The sequence below is a fragment of the Ochotona princeps genome, chromosome 12, assembly GCF_030435755.1.
Source record: "Ochotona princeps isolate mOchPri1 chromosome 12, mOchPri1.hap1, whole genome shotgun sequence".
NCBI lineage: Eukaryota > Metazoa > Chordata > Mammalia > Lagomorpha > Ochotonidae > Ochotona > Ochotona princeps.
In genome coordinates this window covers 619,095-632,237 of record NC_080843.1, presented here as the reverse complement: position 1 = coordinate 632,237, position 13,143 = coordinate 619,095, and the positions used below count along the sequence as shown (strand labels likewise).

Genomic DNA, 13,143 nt, shown 5'->3' with positions numbered 1-13,143 from the left:
ACACAGAGCTCACCTCCGCCACCAGGGACCCCACGGACACAGAGCTCACCTCCACCACCAGATACCCCACGGACACAGAGCTCACCTCCACAACCAGATACCCCACGGACACAGAGCTCACCTCCGCCACCAGGGACCCCACGGACACAGAGCTCACCTCCACAACCAGATACCCCACAGACACAGAGCTCACCTCCGCCACCAGGGACCCCACGGACACAGAGCTCACCTCTGCCACCAGGGACCCCACGGACACAGAGCTCACCTCCACAACCAGGGACCCCACGGACACAGAGCTCACCTCCACCACCAGATACCCCACAGACACAGAGCTCACCTCCGCCACCAGGGACCCCACGGACACAGAGCTCACCTCCACAACCAGATACCCCACGGACACAGAGCTCACCTCCGCCACCAGGAACCCGGACCCCACGGACACAGAGCTCACCTCCGCCACCAGGGACCCCACGGACACAGAGCTCACCTCCACCACCAGGGACCCCACGGACACAGAGCTCACCTCCACAACCAGATACCCCACGGACACAGAGCTCACCTCCACAACCAGATACCCCACGGACACAGAGCTCACCTCCGCCACCAGGGACCCCACGGACACAGAGCTCACCTCCACAACCAGATACCCCACGGACACAGAGCTCACCTCCACAACCAGATACCCCACGGACACAGAGCTCACCTCCGCCACCAGGGACCCCACGGACACAGAGCTCACCTCCACAACCAGATACCCCACGGACACAGAGCTCACCTCCGCCACCAGGGACCCGGACCCCACGGACACAGAGCTCACCTCTGCTGGGGTCCGTGCAGTGGGTGTGAATAATGCGAAGGTGTGAAGAGAACAGCTCCCCTGCTTGGCAGGGCCCGGGGGAGCTTCCAGCTGTTTGGCAGGGCCTGGCAGATTTCTCTCTGACCACCTTGACACAGTTTCAGCCCTTTTCACATGGACACTCAACCACCCCACTAAGAATTTCGTAATCTACTGAGGCATTGTCTGCCCCTGTGAGATGACTTTTGCAACCAACATGAACTTGAGAGTTAATGTTACTGATAATGTCTTGGTGAGTGGGCCTTTAACTGCACACAGGAGCACAATTAAGCCCATGCTGTTTCTGGACACCTTATTGTGTGCCTACCCATTGCCATAAAATCTGCCCCAGACATTCAGCATGCTTTCTGGGAAATGGCTTGATAAGAATTTTACAAACTAATGGAAATGATGGGAGTATGGGTTAAAACTGCCATGACAAAAAATATAGCTACTGGGACCCTAAAAGCTATCATGTTACTATGACCCTAAAGGTTATCCTGCTAAGGCAAAAAATATAGTTACTGTGACCTTAAGGGTTAGCCTGTCCTTGCAACTCTTTAGAACATAGAAAATATAGTTGCTTCAGCTGCTTTTATAATTTTTTAGCTAGAGGAAATATAGGGTGATTTCATTAACATCATAAAGATATACTTTTGATTATTGTTTGCTCACTTATGAAGTTGTAGAGCCTGCAGTTGTAGAGGAATGTAATGTTTAAAACTTTTGTCTTAGATTTTCATGTTTTTTCTCTCTTGATGTATTTCTCCCATTAAGTGATGGATAAGTTGCAGAATAAGAATTGTAGCAACAGTGTATTACTGCATAAGATGTGTTCTTGGCTGCAACGCTGGAATGGATAATGCCTTGTGAAACAATTTGTAGAATTGTCTTTGGAAACACTCACTTATCCATTGTAGAGTTGAAACTTAAATAGAGTAACTTAGCTCATTGCTAACTGCAATTCTTTCCACCGTTATAACCCTTGCTTTACTTGTTTGGTTAACAGACTGTGTGAGCTTACAGACCTAATGGCCAACTAATGTCAATAACCCCAATCCTCATAAACCAAAGCCCCAGACCTTTTAACTCATACGTAATTCAAGGTAGGGGTCTGGTTGTCACAGGCAGCGCCTAGGTTATAGCCCAGACCTGAGGAGAGCAGATGAAGACGGGCAAGCCAAGATAAGCAAGGAATGTGGAATCCTTCCTCAATCATTTCTCAAGAAGTTGTAAATTGTGCCCCCCTGAAGCTATGTCAAAATGCCCCTAAAAGAAAACTTTGTACTGCTTCTGTATAAATAAAGCGGACAGCTTTCTCGCGGGGTCCACAATGATCAAGGAATCCTAGTGGTCCGTCTCTCCTTTCTTTCTCTCTTCGCGCCTCATCCACGCACCCTTCTCGAGCTCCGGACTCAGCTGGAGCTGGCCTCCGGCACACCTCCGCCACCAGGGACCCCACTGACACAGAGCTCACCTCCACAAACAGGGACCTGACTACAACCCCAGCTCTTTTAGCAAACATACATTAGGACAAACTTCCAAAAATGAACAAAAGTGTGCACACAAAAGCTGGCAAGCAGCATGGTGTCCACAAGGAGGCAGCATTGCTCTCCTGTAAGCAGGGGCCGTGCTCACCCTCAGCACTGAGGAGCCCACAGCAGTGGTCAGAACAGGGCAGCCACTGCAGAGCCAGCCCCTGGGTCCTCGGCCTGGGGGAAAAGGTGAGAAGCGTGGCCTATCAGAGCCCAGGGAGGGCAGGCTGTGGCAAGAGGAGGGTCAGCCTGCAGGATGGGCAGCCACTTCCCAGCCAGCAGGCTCAGCAGTCACCCCAGCCATCCTCTCCCTCAGTGCAGCCAGCTTCACAGCTGTGCCACATGCTGGCCAGAGAGCAGGCAGCCAGGGACAGACACACCACAGTCACCAGGACACAGGCCCAGGGAACCACAGGGAAGGACCAGCACAGGCAGCCAGGGACGGACACACCCCACCCAGCAGGACACAGACCAGGAGAGCCACAGCAAAGGACCAGCGCTTTCAACAGCACCAATTCACTGCCTTCTATGCCAGGCATGAAGACCTGGAAACTCCAAGACCTCCAGCAGACAGAAGTCACTTCAACACAGAGACAGGGCGAGGACCCCAAGGGATCGAGAGGGGCCCCAAAACTGACGGCTCTGGGTCAGCTATTTAACCCACAGCAGCACACAGCCTCCACACAGCACTGGCCCCATCCACGGACGGAGGATCCAGAGGGGACCACCACGTCACCACTCCTCGCCTGGACCCACAAACAGCAATAACCAGCTCCTCACCAGGGCTGCCAGCCCACAGGCACAGGAGCACCAACACCCTTTACCCTTCCAAGGACCAAGTGTTTTCAGCCAAGCAATGGGACTGCTATGATCTATACATATTTCTTTGTTTTGATTAATTCCTGGTGCCCTACTAACACTTCTACTGCTTTCTGTCACACCCCGCCTCAAAGCGAAAACTAACCCGATCAGTTCCGGGCTGGCCACTGCTGGAAACAAACATGGCGAGTCCTACCTACAAACGCATCAAACACCTCTGACCATGTGTCCAACGAAAGGCAAGTCTTAACGCCCAGCAGTCTGAGAAAAGTCACAGCGGAGCTGCGGTCACAGCCAGAGAACCCAGGTGGAGTGGACTCAACTGAGAAGTCAAATGGCCAGCACACCAACCAGCCGCCTTTAAGCCATACTGAGGACTGCCCAGCTCTGGGCCACGGAAGGCCTGTGAGGCCACATGGCCCCGTCCTGCAAGGCAACCCCAGGCACACCTGCAGCTCAGGTTCCCGCCTGATGCCCAGGTCCCTGCTGCCCACTGGGCCCCAGAGGCCCCGAGCCCCCTTCCCGGGCACAGTGTACACTCGGATGCAGGCTTTGCCTGGCTCAGCTTCTCCGCCAAAGGAACAGGAACCTGGGTGAGCTCAGTGCCCTCCTGGCAGCAAGAGGTCACCACGACTCCAGTGACACACGGGCTGGCCGTGTACCCGAGAAAAGCATGAGCTGAGCTAAACCATTGGTTCTCAAGTATCAAGACCCAAACCTGTGCGTTCTGTAGGTCCTCGCTACAACCAGACAAATTAGGACACACTAAACAACGAAGCCACTGGCTGGAGAGGTGCCAGTGAAGAGATACGCACTGGCCAGCAGCCCCATCCTTTGTCAGGGACACTGGGACACGCTCCCCCACCCCGTCCCCTCCACCCTCACCAGTCCCAGGGGTCACTCAGCTAAACCTTGCTTCTGATAGCATTCTCAAGGCAGTGAGCAGTAACTACAATTACGAGCCCCTTCTGATCACGAAGTTTAATGTGACCCCGTTTCTGCCAGTCACCTGCACTGTACCTGAGAGTGAAGTTTCCTGTGGAGCTCCGAAAACAATGCAGCATCGGCTTCCCGGCGCTGTCGAATAACTGATAATCAAACAAGACAGAGGTGCGTTACTCAGAGCCCACGTTAACAGCTCTTTCACCCACAGCCACAGCAATGCTCAAGAGCTGACGTGTGACAAGAGCCAGATAAGGAGTAACCCTGGGCTTTACAGGAATTTAGTCAGGGGCCAGCACAGAGGCCTAACAGGCTAACCCTCTGCTTGCATCAGCATCCCATATGCACACTGGTTCGAGTCCCAGGAGCTCTACTTCCCACCCAGCTCCCGGTAATGTGCCTAGGAAAGCACAAGAGCACAGCTCAAGGCCTTGGACTGCTGTGTCATGTGGGAGACTCAGCAGCTGCTGGCTCCTGGCTTCAGGTCGGCTCAGCTCCGGCCACTGCGGCCACATGGAAGAGAACCAGAGAAAGGAAGATCTCTCAGAAAAATCTTTGAAAAAAAAAAAAAGACTGTGGTCAACTCTTTAAACTTCTCTGACATTTGTAAAACATAGAAATTACTAGTCCAGGATCAAGGAGTTTATGTAAAAATTAAAGTAATGAAAATGATGGGATAATTTAGATTCCACTTACAAAGATCAGTCAACAGTGAGGCGAGTTCTGACTAACAGCACTTACATGTGCAAGTAGAGACTCAGACTGAAATATCCTAGGGAATCCTACATCCAAAGGGCAATAAACAAAATGTGTTTAACTTGCCCTTAAAACTATACATCACAAACATTTGTATTAAGATATAAAGCAGTGTTCTACCTCATTTTAATATAAAATGTACCGTCACTTACTATTTCAAAACAAAGACCAAGTGCTAACAGTTTGATCTAATGATTAAATGCCAGCTTGGGCTGCCCACACCCACACCAGAGCACCTATTCCCACCGCCCTCTGCAAACAGACACCCCGACAAGCAGAGAGAACGGCTCACGGAGCTGGATCCCAGCTACACAACCAAAGCCCTGCCTTGGCATCCCGGCTCTGGGCCTCGGCCTGGCCCGGCCCTGGCTACCACGGGCATCTGGCGAGTGAACCAGCAGGTGCAAGCTCTCTGTAATAAATTAGCTGCTGCAGTGAAGGGGAAGTCCATGAGGGTCCCGCTCTAGACGGGAGAATGCCAATCCTATCGGGGTGCCCCGAAGGAAGAGACAACCATCCACCTTCCCACACACACCACTTGTGCACGGCTGCCTCTCAAAGACAGCCACCTTCGTGGAAAAGGCACCTGTCTACGCGTGAACGCACAGGCCCGTGCTGCCGCCAGCTACAACACAGGCATCGTGGCAGGGTGTCAGCTTGAGGCCCAGCTGCTCTGTTGCTAACCCAACTCCTTGCTAACGTGCTGGGAAAGCGGAAGACAGCCCAAGTCCCGGTGGGAGACCTAGTTCAAGTTCCGGGACCCCCGCTGAGGTGGTCATCTGGGGGCTGGCCCCACAGGTGTAAGATCTCAATCTCGCCATCACAGCCTTTCACCCACTCACTCTGCCCTTCACATAAGTCAACTCTGGGCCAGTACCGCGGTATAGCAGGCTCAGCCTCCACAAGGTGCCAGCATCCCAAAGGGGCACTAGCTGCTGTCTCAGCTGCTCCACTTCCGACCCAGCTCCCTGCTGATAGTCAGGGAAAGCAGCAGAGGATGGCCCAAGTCCACGTGGAGACCTGGAGGAATCTCCTGGCTTCAGACTGGCCTGGGCAGCTCTGACCGCTGTGTCCACGTAGGGAGTGAACCAGCAGACAGAAGACCTCGCTGCCTCTCCTCTCCTGCCTTTCAAATAACTCTTCAAGTAAACCAGCCTTAAGGAAAAAATAAAGCTAACCAGGACTCCTTCTGCTGCCCCTTTTGGGTGGTCTGAATTTATTAAAATTGTGTTGGTCAATCAGCTAGACTTAAACGTGCTATTCCTTGCAGTGACAGAGTCGACACCCTTCACAGTCACCTGGGACAAGACCCTGGACTGACACGCCAGCTGTCTGAGTGACAGGCCAGACCCTGTGCCCCAACCCTAACTACCTTGCAGCTCTTCCTACGTAGAAGGGCAGCGCCGTCTTTCAAACACATTACTGGGGCCAGTGTTGTGGCACAGCACGTTAAGCTGTCACCTGCAACACTGGAAACCCATGAGTACTGGCAGCTCCACTTCAAATCCAGCTCCTGGGAAAGCCGTGGAAAGCCATCCCTGACATCACCATGCGGAGACCCGGCTGGAGTTCTAGGCTTCTGGCTTCGCCTGGCTAGCCCTGCAGTTACAGTCATTAGGGAGTTAACCAGCAAGTGCAAGACTCTCTGTCTCTGCAAATAAAATTTTTTAAATGCATTATATAAAGTTCATACAATAAACGCAATTAAAATCTAATGAAATTTACTATTTTTAAATATTATATAAATACATTCCAAAAAACACAACCATCAGGGCCTAGCATCTTGCTAACTTCTCTGTATCGTTCCAGTTTTAGTGCACGTGCTGCCGAAGCGAGCACTGGCCCAGCGTCTTGGGCAGTATGTGTTAAACCACCGTCTGCAAACCCAGCATCCCAGCCTCCCCACCTTCAGCTCTGCTCCCTGACACCTGTTACAGCACAGGGGGAAAGGCCTGGGTCCTTGCCACTCACACGGGTGATGAGGATGAAGTTTCCGGCTCCGGCCTGGCCCAGCCTGTTCCAGCCTTGGCCATCTGGGCAGTGGCCAGGAAGATAGATGGCTCTCTCACTCTCCCGCTGGCAGACCACCACACACACACACACACACACACACACACACACTGAGCAACACCTCTCCGCAGGTGGGTGTCTCAGACTCACCACTGCTCAGCACACTGCCAACAGGCCAAGGCCACCACGGCCGCCCCTCACCCACGGCCTCAGCACATGGGACGCACCTCCGCACGGTGAAAAGCTCTCGGCAGACGGCCAAGCGCACGGCAGCAGCTAGGGTGGAAGACCACCAAAAGGTCTCTACAAGGGATCACTGCAGTTCACTAGGACACCGAGAAACAAGGCCAAAGCCCACCTCCTGGGGCAGTGCCTGTGCCCGCAGCTCCACAGCACCCAGGGCAGTGCCAGGAGGCCCTCACAGGCACAGTGCCCGCAGCTCCACAGCACCCAGGGCACAGCCAGGAGCTTCGAGGGGAAGGGCCCAACAGCCAGGACACAGCTACCTGCTCTCAGAGCCGGTCCCCTCAAGACACCTCAGGACAACCCTCCTGTAAACGAGGGGTCCCCACTCTGCTGCGTGGGGCGGGGACAGTGGCAGCCAATGGGGTGTTCTGTGCCCTCTGTTCAGACAGCTTGCGTCACAAAGACACCACCACCAGAGAGTGAGGCCTTCCTGTGGCCAGCGCTGTCCAGCAGCATGAGGAACGCACCTCCTGGCCAGGCCCAGCCTTCCCAACTCCCAGAGAGAACTGAGTCCTCCCCGACGGTTATACCCCAAGAACCACACACAGGACCCCAAAACGAGATATCAGTCAGTGGGCTGAGAGCTCCGCATTCTGGGAAACTATTCCCAAGTCTACCTTTCCAAGAACTGAGCCCACACTCCTGGTACACGCGGAACCCCGGCAGGTGTGTGAAGAATACGTACGCTCTTTCTTGATCTTCTCAGCCACAAGAAACTCATCTCTCTCAACAGTTGGGGCAAAGTTGCTGCCAATAACCCGCACAGCAAACTGGAACTGCTGGGCGACATCAGCTGGAAAGTGAACAGAGACGCACGGGTCAGCACCAGCAGCCAGCACTGCCCACCTGCTGCTCCCAGCACAAGAGGGCAGACCGCGTGCCAACACACCTTCCCAAGGTCTAATGAAGAACTGAAGACGCCCAGTCAAAAGAAATGAGTAAATGAACGAAGGAAGCCTTGCCTCAGAGGGGCAGGGAGGGGTCAGCAGAGGGACCCTAAAAGAAAAAAACGTGACTGATGATTGGAAAGAAGGGAGCCTACTCAGCGCCAGCCAACAGGACCAGGAGAGCAGAGTCCGCAGGGGGCATCCGGACAGAGGTGGAGAGCAGAGCCCAGCGGGACCCCCCTGGCAGGACATGGACGGCAGAGCCCCAGGACACATCCTGACAGGGTAGGAGAGCAGAGCCCACGGTACCTGTCCAGGACACGAAGAGCAGAGCCCCCAGGACAGGACAGAGCGAACAACCAAGGACACCTCCCATGGCAAGAATGTGCACCTTAACATAGAGCACCGCTCTGTTTCCCTGCCTTCAAACACATGATTACACTGAGAATACAGGTCTGAAAACAAAGTAAGGGATAGGGCTCCGGCACAGTGGCCTAGCAGCTAAAGTCCTCGCCTTGCATGCACTGGGATGCCACATGGTCGCTGGTTCTAATCCCAGCAGCCCCGCTTCCCATCCAGCTCCCTGCTTGTGGCCTGAGAAAGCAGTCGAGGACGGCCCAAAGCCTTGGGACCCTGCACCCATGTGGGAGACCCTGAAGAAGTTCCTGGCTTCGGACCAGCTCACTCTGGCCGTTGTGGCTGCTTGGGGAGTGAATCATCGACTGGAAGATCTTCCTCTCTGTCTCTCCTCCTCTCTGTATATCTTCCCTTCCAATAAAAAACCTTTAAAAAAGAAAAAAAAAGAAAGAAAAAGAAAAGGATAGCCTACCAGGACCAAAGAGAACAAGGCAGACACGCGTCCCACCAGCAGGCAAAGCCTGGGTGCTGACCGTGGGACTGGTCTGGGGGAACACACCCTGGGTTACAAATGGTGATGGGGAGGACCCCAATGCAGCTCCCACAGTAGAGCCAAGAGGGATGCCCCACACCCCTCAGGACACAGGTGCCCACAAAGTGGGGATGCAGAACTGGCCACACGTGTGCAGGAAACACCCGGGGCCTCAACCCATGCCCACGCTGACCCCTACCCTGGCAAGCGAAGGGAAGTCAGCAGACCGTAAGGAGGCAGAGCAGCCGGCCATGCAACAGGGCCGAAGAACAAGCGGAGCGGCCAGCCAGAGAACACAGCCGCCCCGAGAGTGGAGGGCCTGCACACAGCCCCAGCCACTGCTCCCCACGGAAGCTCTGCTCCAACAGGCCCCTACCAAACCAAGAGGGGAGCAGGCCGGGGGCCCCAGACTCATTCACTCCCTCTCTCAGGCTGGGCACCCCAAGTGTTCCCTCTGCAGGGGGATGCAAACCTCCCCTCTTCCTGGGTTACAGGCAAGCAGCAGGAAGCAATACTTCAGGACCAGGCCCGGCGGGCAGGAGTGAGGCACACTCAGACACACCCACCCTCACATGTTCACATACACACGCACACACTCACATACTGTTTCCCACCGCAGAAATAACCAACAGGCAGTGGAGTACGATGTGCTCCAGCTGCTGGCACGGGAGCCCTCACAGGGCCCGGGGCCTGACTGGGGGTGGGGGGACCCCCACTCCATCAGCTACGGCACAGGACCCCTCACAGGGCCCGGGGCCTGACTGGGGGTGGGGGGACCCCCACTCCATCAGCTACGGCACAGGACCCCTCACAGGGCCCGGGGCCTGACTGGGGGTGGGGGGACCCCCACTCCATCAGCTCTGAAACCACAAATTCCGATACTGTGTAACATTAGAATACTTTCAGACCTCAGCGCCTCTTCCATTATTACACTGTTCAATCAGGGACATGACACATGAAGCGCATCACTAGAAAATGAGCAAATAATGAACCAGCGTCCCAGGAAATTACCAGCTACAACCCACTAATGAACACTCCAATACCAAATGTGATAAGGAGAGCAGTTACTGCTGCTACTTCGCCCATCAAATTAGAATAAACAAGCACAACAGGCGTGGTTAAGCTCCCACCTGCAGCACCAGTATCCCATGTGGGCACCGGTTCGAATCCCGGCAGCTCAACTCCCCACCCAGCTCCCTGCTGTGGCCTAGGAAAGCAGTGCAGCCCGGCTCAGTGCTCTGGCCAGTTGGACCTCGGGTGGGCAGCAGGTGCACAGCTGGATCCCCCTAGAACAGCGTCTGCACTGATGCTCGCGGCAAGCACCACGGGAGGGCAACACTGCTGACCATAGGCCAGCGCCGGGGACCCTCAGCTCACGGGAGCGCAGGGAGCGCGCGGCCAGCCCGGGGAGCGCTCGCCAACTGTGAGCAGACCCAGCCCAGGAGCCCCGCTTAGAGGGCGCAGCACCTGCACGCCCGGGAGAGGCGGACAGACCCCGCACATGCAGGGAGAGGCGGACAGACCCCGCACGTGCAGGGAGAGGCGGACAGACCCCACAAGCCCGGGAGAGGCGGAGAGACCCCGCACGTGCAGGGAGAGGCGGACAGACCCCGCACGTGCAGGGAGAGGCGGACAGACCCCACACGCCCGGGAGAGGCGGACAGACCCCGCACATGCAGGGAGAGGCGGACAGACCCCGCACATGCAGGGAGAGGCGGACAGACCCCACACGCCCGGGAGAGGCGGACAGACCCCGCACATGCAGGGAGAGGCGGACAGACCCCGCACATGCAGGGAGAGGCGGACAGACCCCGCACGTGCAGGGAGAGGCGGACAGACCCCACACGCCCGGGAGAGGCGGACAGACCCCGCACGTGCAGGGAGAGGCGGACAGACCCCACACGCCCGGGAGAGGCGGACAGACCCCGCACATGCAGGGAGAGGCGGACAGACCCCGCACATGCAGGGAGAGGCGGACAGACCCCGCACATGCAGGGAGAGGCGGACAGACCCCGCACATGCAGGGAGAGGCGGACAGACCCCGCACGTGCAGGGAGAGGTGGATAGACACCGCGCGCCCGGGAGAGGCGCGTGTCTCCCCGCGCCCCGCGCACAGCAGCCCGGGGTCCCCGGTCGCTCCCTGCGCACCCCGGGCGCCCCCGCTGCCCGCGCCCCACGGGACCCGGCGCACCCTCGCTGCGGCCCAGGATCCGGCAGCACAGGTTCTGCAGCAGCACGTTGGGCGACTTGTGGTCCGGCGCGGCCATGTCGGTTCCCGCTCCCCGGCTACGCGCCGGCAGCCGCCGCCATGTTCGCGTCTCCCACACTGCACCGCTCTTCCGGGCGCTGCCGGCGTGCGCCCGCCTAACACGCCCGCCACATCCGGCGGTCGCCGCGCCGGCCGGAAGGGTTCCGGGCCCCGCGGGCCTCAGACGCCAGGGCTGCAGCGTGCGGCTGGACGTGAGGCTCAACGTGAGGCCGACCCCGCGGCCCCCGCCCTGATGCTGGCCGTGGCGTCATGGGGGGGCTGTGATGTCATCAGAGGCCGTGACGTGAGCAGCAGCCTCCCACGCGTAGCAGCGGGCACACAGCTTAGAGCCCTGTCCTCGCGGACTGCAAGTGTGTGTGGTGAGCTCTGGTCAGCCCTCCCAGCTGGCCAGCCATGACCCCTGATCAGGTCACCCGGGAAGCCAGGGCGCCCCGTTCTATGCCGGGCTTGGCTTGGCCAAGGTCAAAGGGAAGCAGCAGGTAGGTGACCCCTGCCCCCGCAGGGACACCTCGAGAAAGGTCCTGGCTCAGCTTGGGCCTTGGTGGCCTTTGGGGAGTGAGCCAGCAGTGGAACGGCTCTCTGCAACTCTGCCTTTCAAATTAAGGTCAGTCATGCATTCGTAAATAGCACAGCTCTGCAGGAGGCCGCAAGGAAAGGCCCAGGGAAGTGGGATGTGGGGGCTCCACAGCCTCAGGTGGACAGACCACACACACACCTCCATACATACACCACGCAGCCCATGCACATCCCACACACTCTGCCCACACTACCTTCCCCGTCCTATGGCTACACAGATTTGCTCCCAGAGTGTGCACCTGCCTGCTCCTTTGGGGTCCCAATGAGGAGCCAAACAGGAAACAGTCACAGCACCCGGGTTGGCATCCTGCTTGGTCCGAGGGACGAAGCCCAGGAGATGCAAGGTGGTCAGCGAGGGCCCAGTTAGCCAGACTACAGTGCCCAGGGTCACCGGTGAGATTCAATCCAGTGTCATGGGGTGGCGACACTCAGTGTCAGTGGACTGGGACCATGTGAGGACGGGCCTCAGGCTGTCCCCTGAAGGGGACAGAGCCAGTCGGCCTCCCAGGACCAGGCCAGCCTTCCAGTGCTTCCCCTGGGTCTGGAGCCAGTCCTGCCCCCAGTGTACCTGCGAGCCCCCAGCCTGGTGAGCCAGCTCCTTACAAGGGGTCTCCCTCACACGTATGCACACACGTGCACAGAGTGGGAGCTTCCCACACATGCTTCCTGGAAAGGCCCACAGAGGTGAGAGGATGGCTACAGCTGTGAGGGTGTTTCTTTTCACTTTACTCGAAAGAGAGCTCCACGCACAGGCTCACCGTCCCCACCCCCGGCCACTGCCCACAATGGACAGGAGAGAGAGCTGTCTGCTGGTAACTCCCCAAATGGCCATCACAGTTGGAGCTGGGAAGGAAGCTTCACTGGGGTCTCCCACGCGGTGCAGGGTCCCAAGCACCTGGGCCGTCCTCCACTGCTTTCCCAGGCCACAAGCAGGGAGCTGGTTGGGAGGTGGAGCAGCTGGGACGGGAACCAGCACCTGTATGGGATGCCAGTGCTTGCAAGATGAGAATTTAACCATTGAGCCATCATGCTGGGCCTAGAATTTTTTTTTCTTCTAAACATGTATTAACTTATTTGAAAAGCAGTTAGAATCTACCGTTCAGTGGTTGACTCCCCAAATGGCCACTGCAGCTGAGGCTGGGCCAGGCCAAAGCCAACAGCCAGGAGCTTCACTGAGGCCTCCCATGCGGGGGCAGGTCCCAAGTATCTGAGCCATCCTCCTCTGCTTTCCCAGGCCACCAGCAGGGAGCTGGAGCAGAGGTGGAGCAGCCAGGACTTGAACCAGTGGCCATACTGGATACCGTTGCAGAGGGCAGCTTAACCTGTTTGTTAAGCCACCCACTCTAATTTTACAACTTTAAGTGAAAGTTAGTTGTTTA

At 56.9% G+C, this 13,143-nt stretch overlaps 1 protein-coding gene across 1 annotated transcript in view; it reads right to left on the bottom strand.

Moving 5' to 3' along the window:
- Window positions 1–11,255, bottom strand: part of TUBGCP3 (tubulin gamma complex component 3) — a 47,640-nt gene extending 36,385 nt beyond the window's left edge. The window contains exons 1-3 of the mRNA XM_058670837.1: window positions 11,111–11,255; window positions 7,829–7,936; window positions 4,210–4,277 (exon numbers count right to left, since the gene is read on the bottom strand). Coding sequence (XP_058526820.1) covers window positions 4,210–4,277; window positions 7,829–7,936; window positions 11,111–11,186 — 252 coding nt within the window. The 5' untranslated portion in view covers window positions 11,187–11,255. The remainder of the gene's footprint in view (window positions 1–4,209; window positions 4,278–7,828; window positions 7,937–11,110) is intronic.
- Between the last annotated feature and the right edge of the window lie 1,888 nt (window positions 11,256–13,143).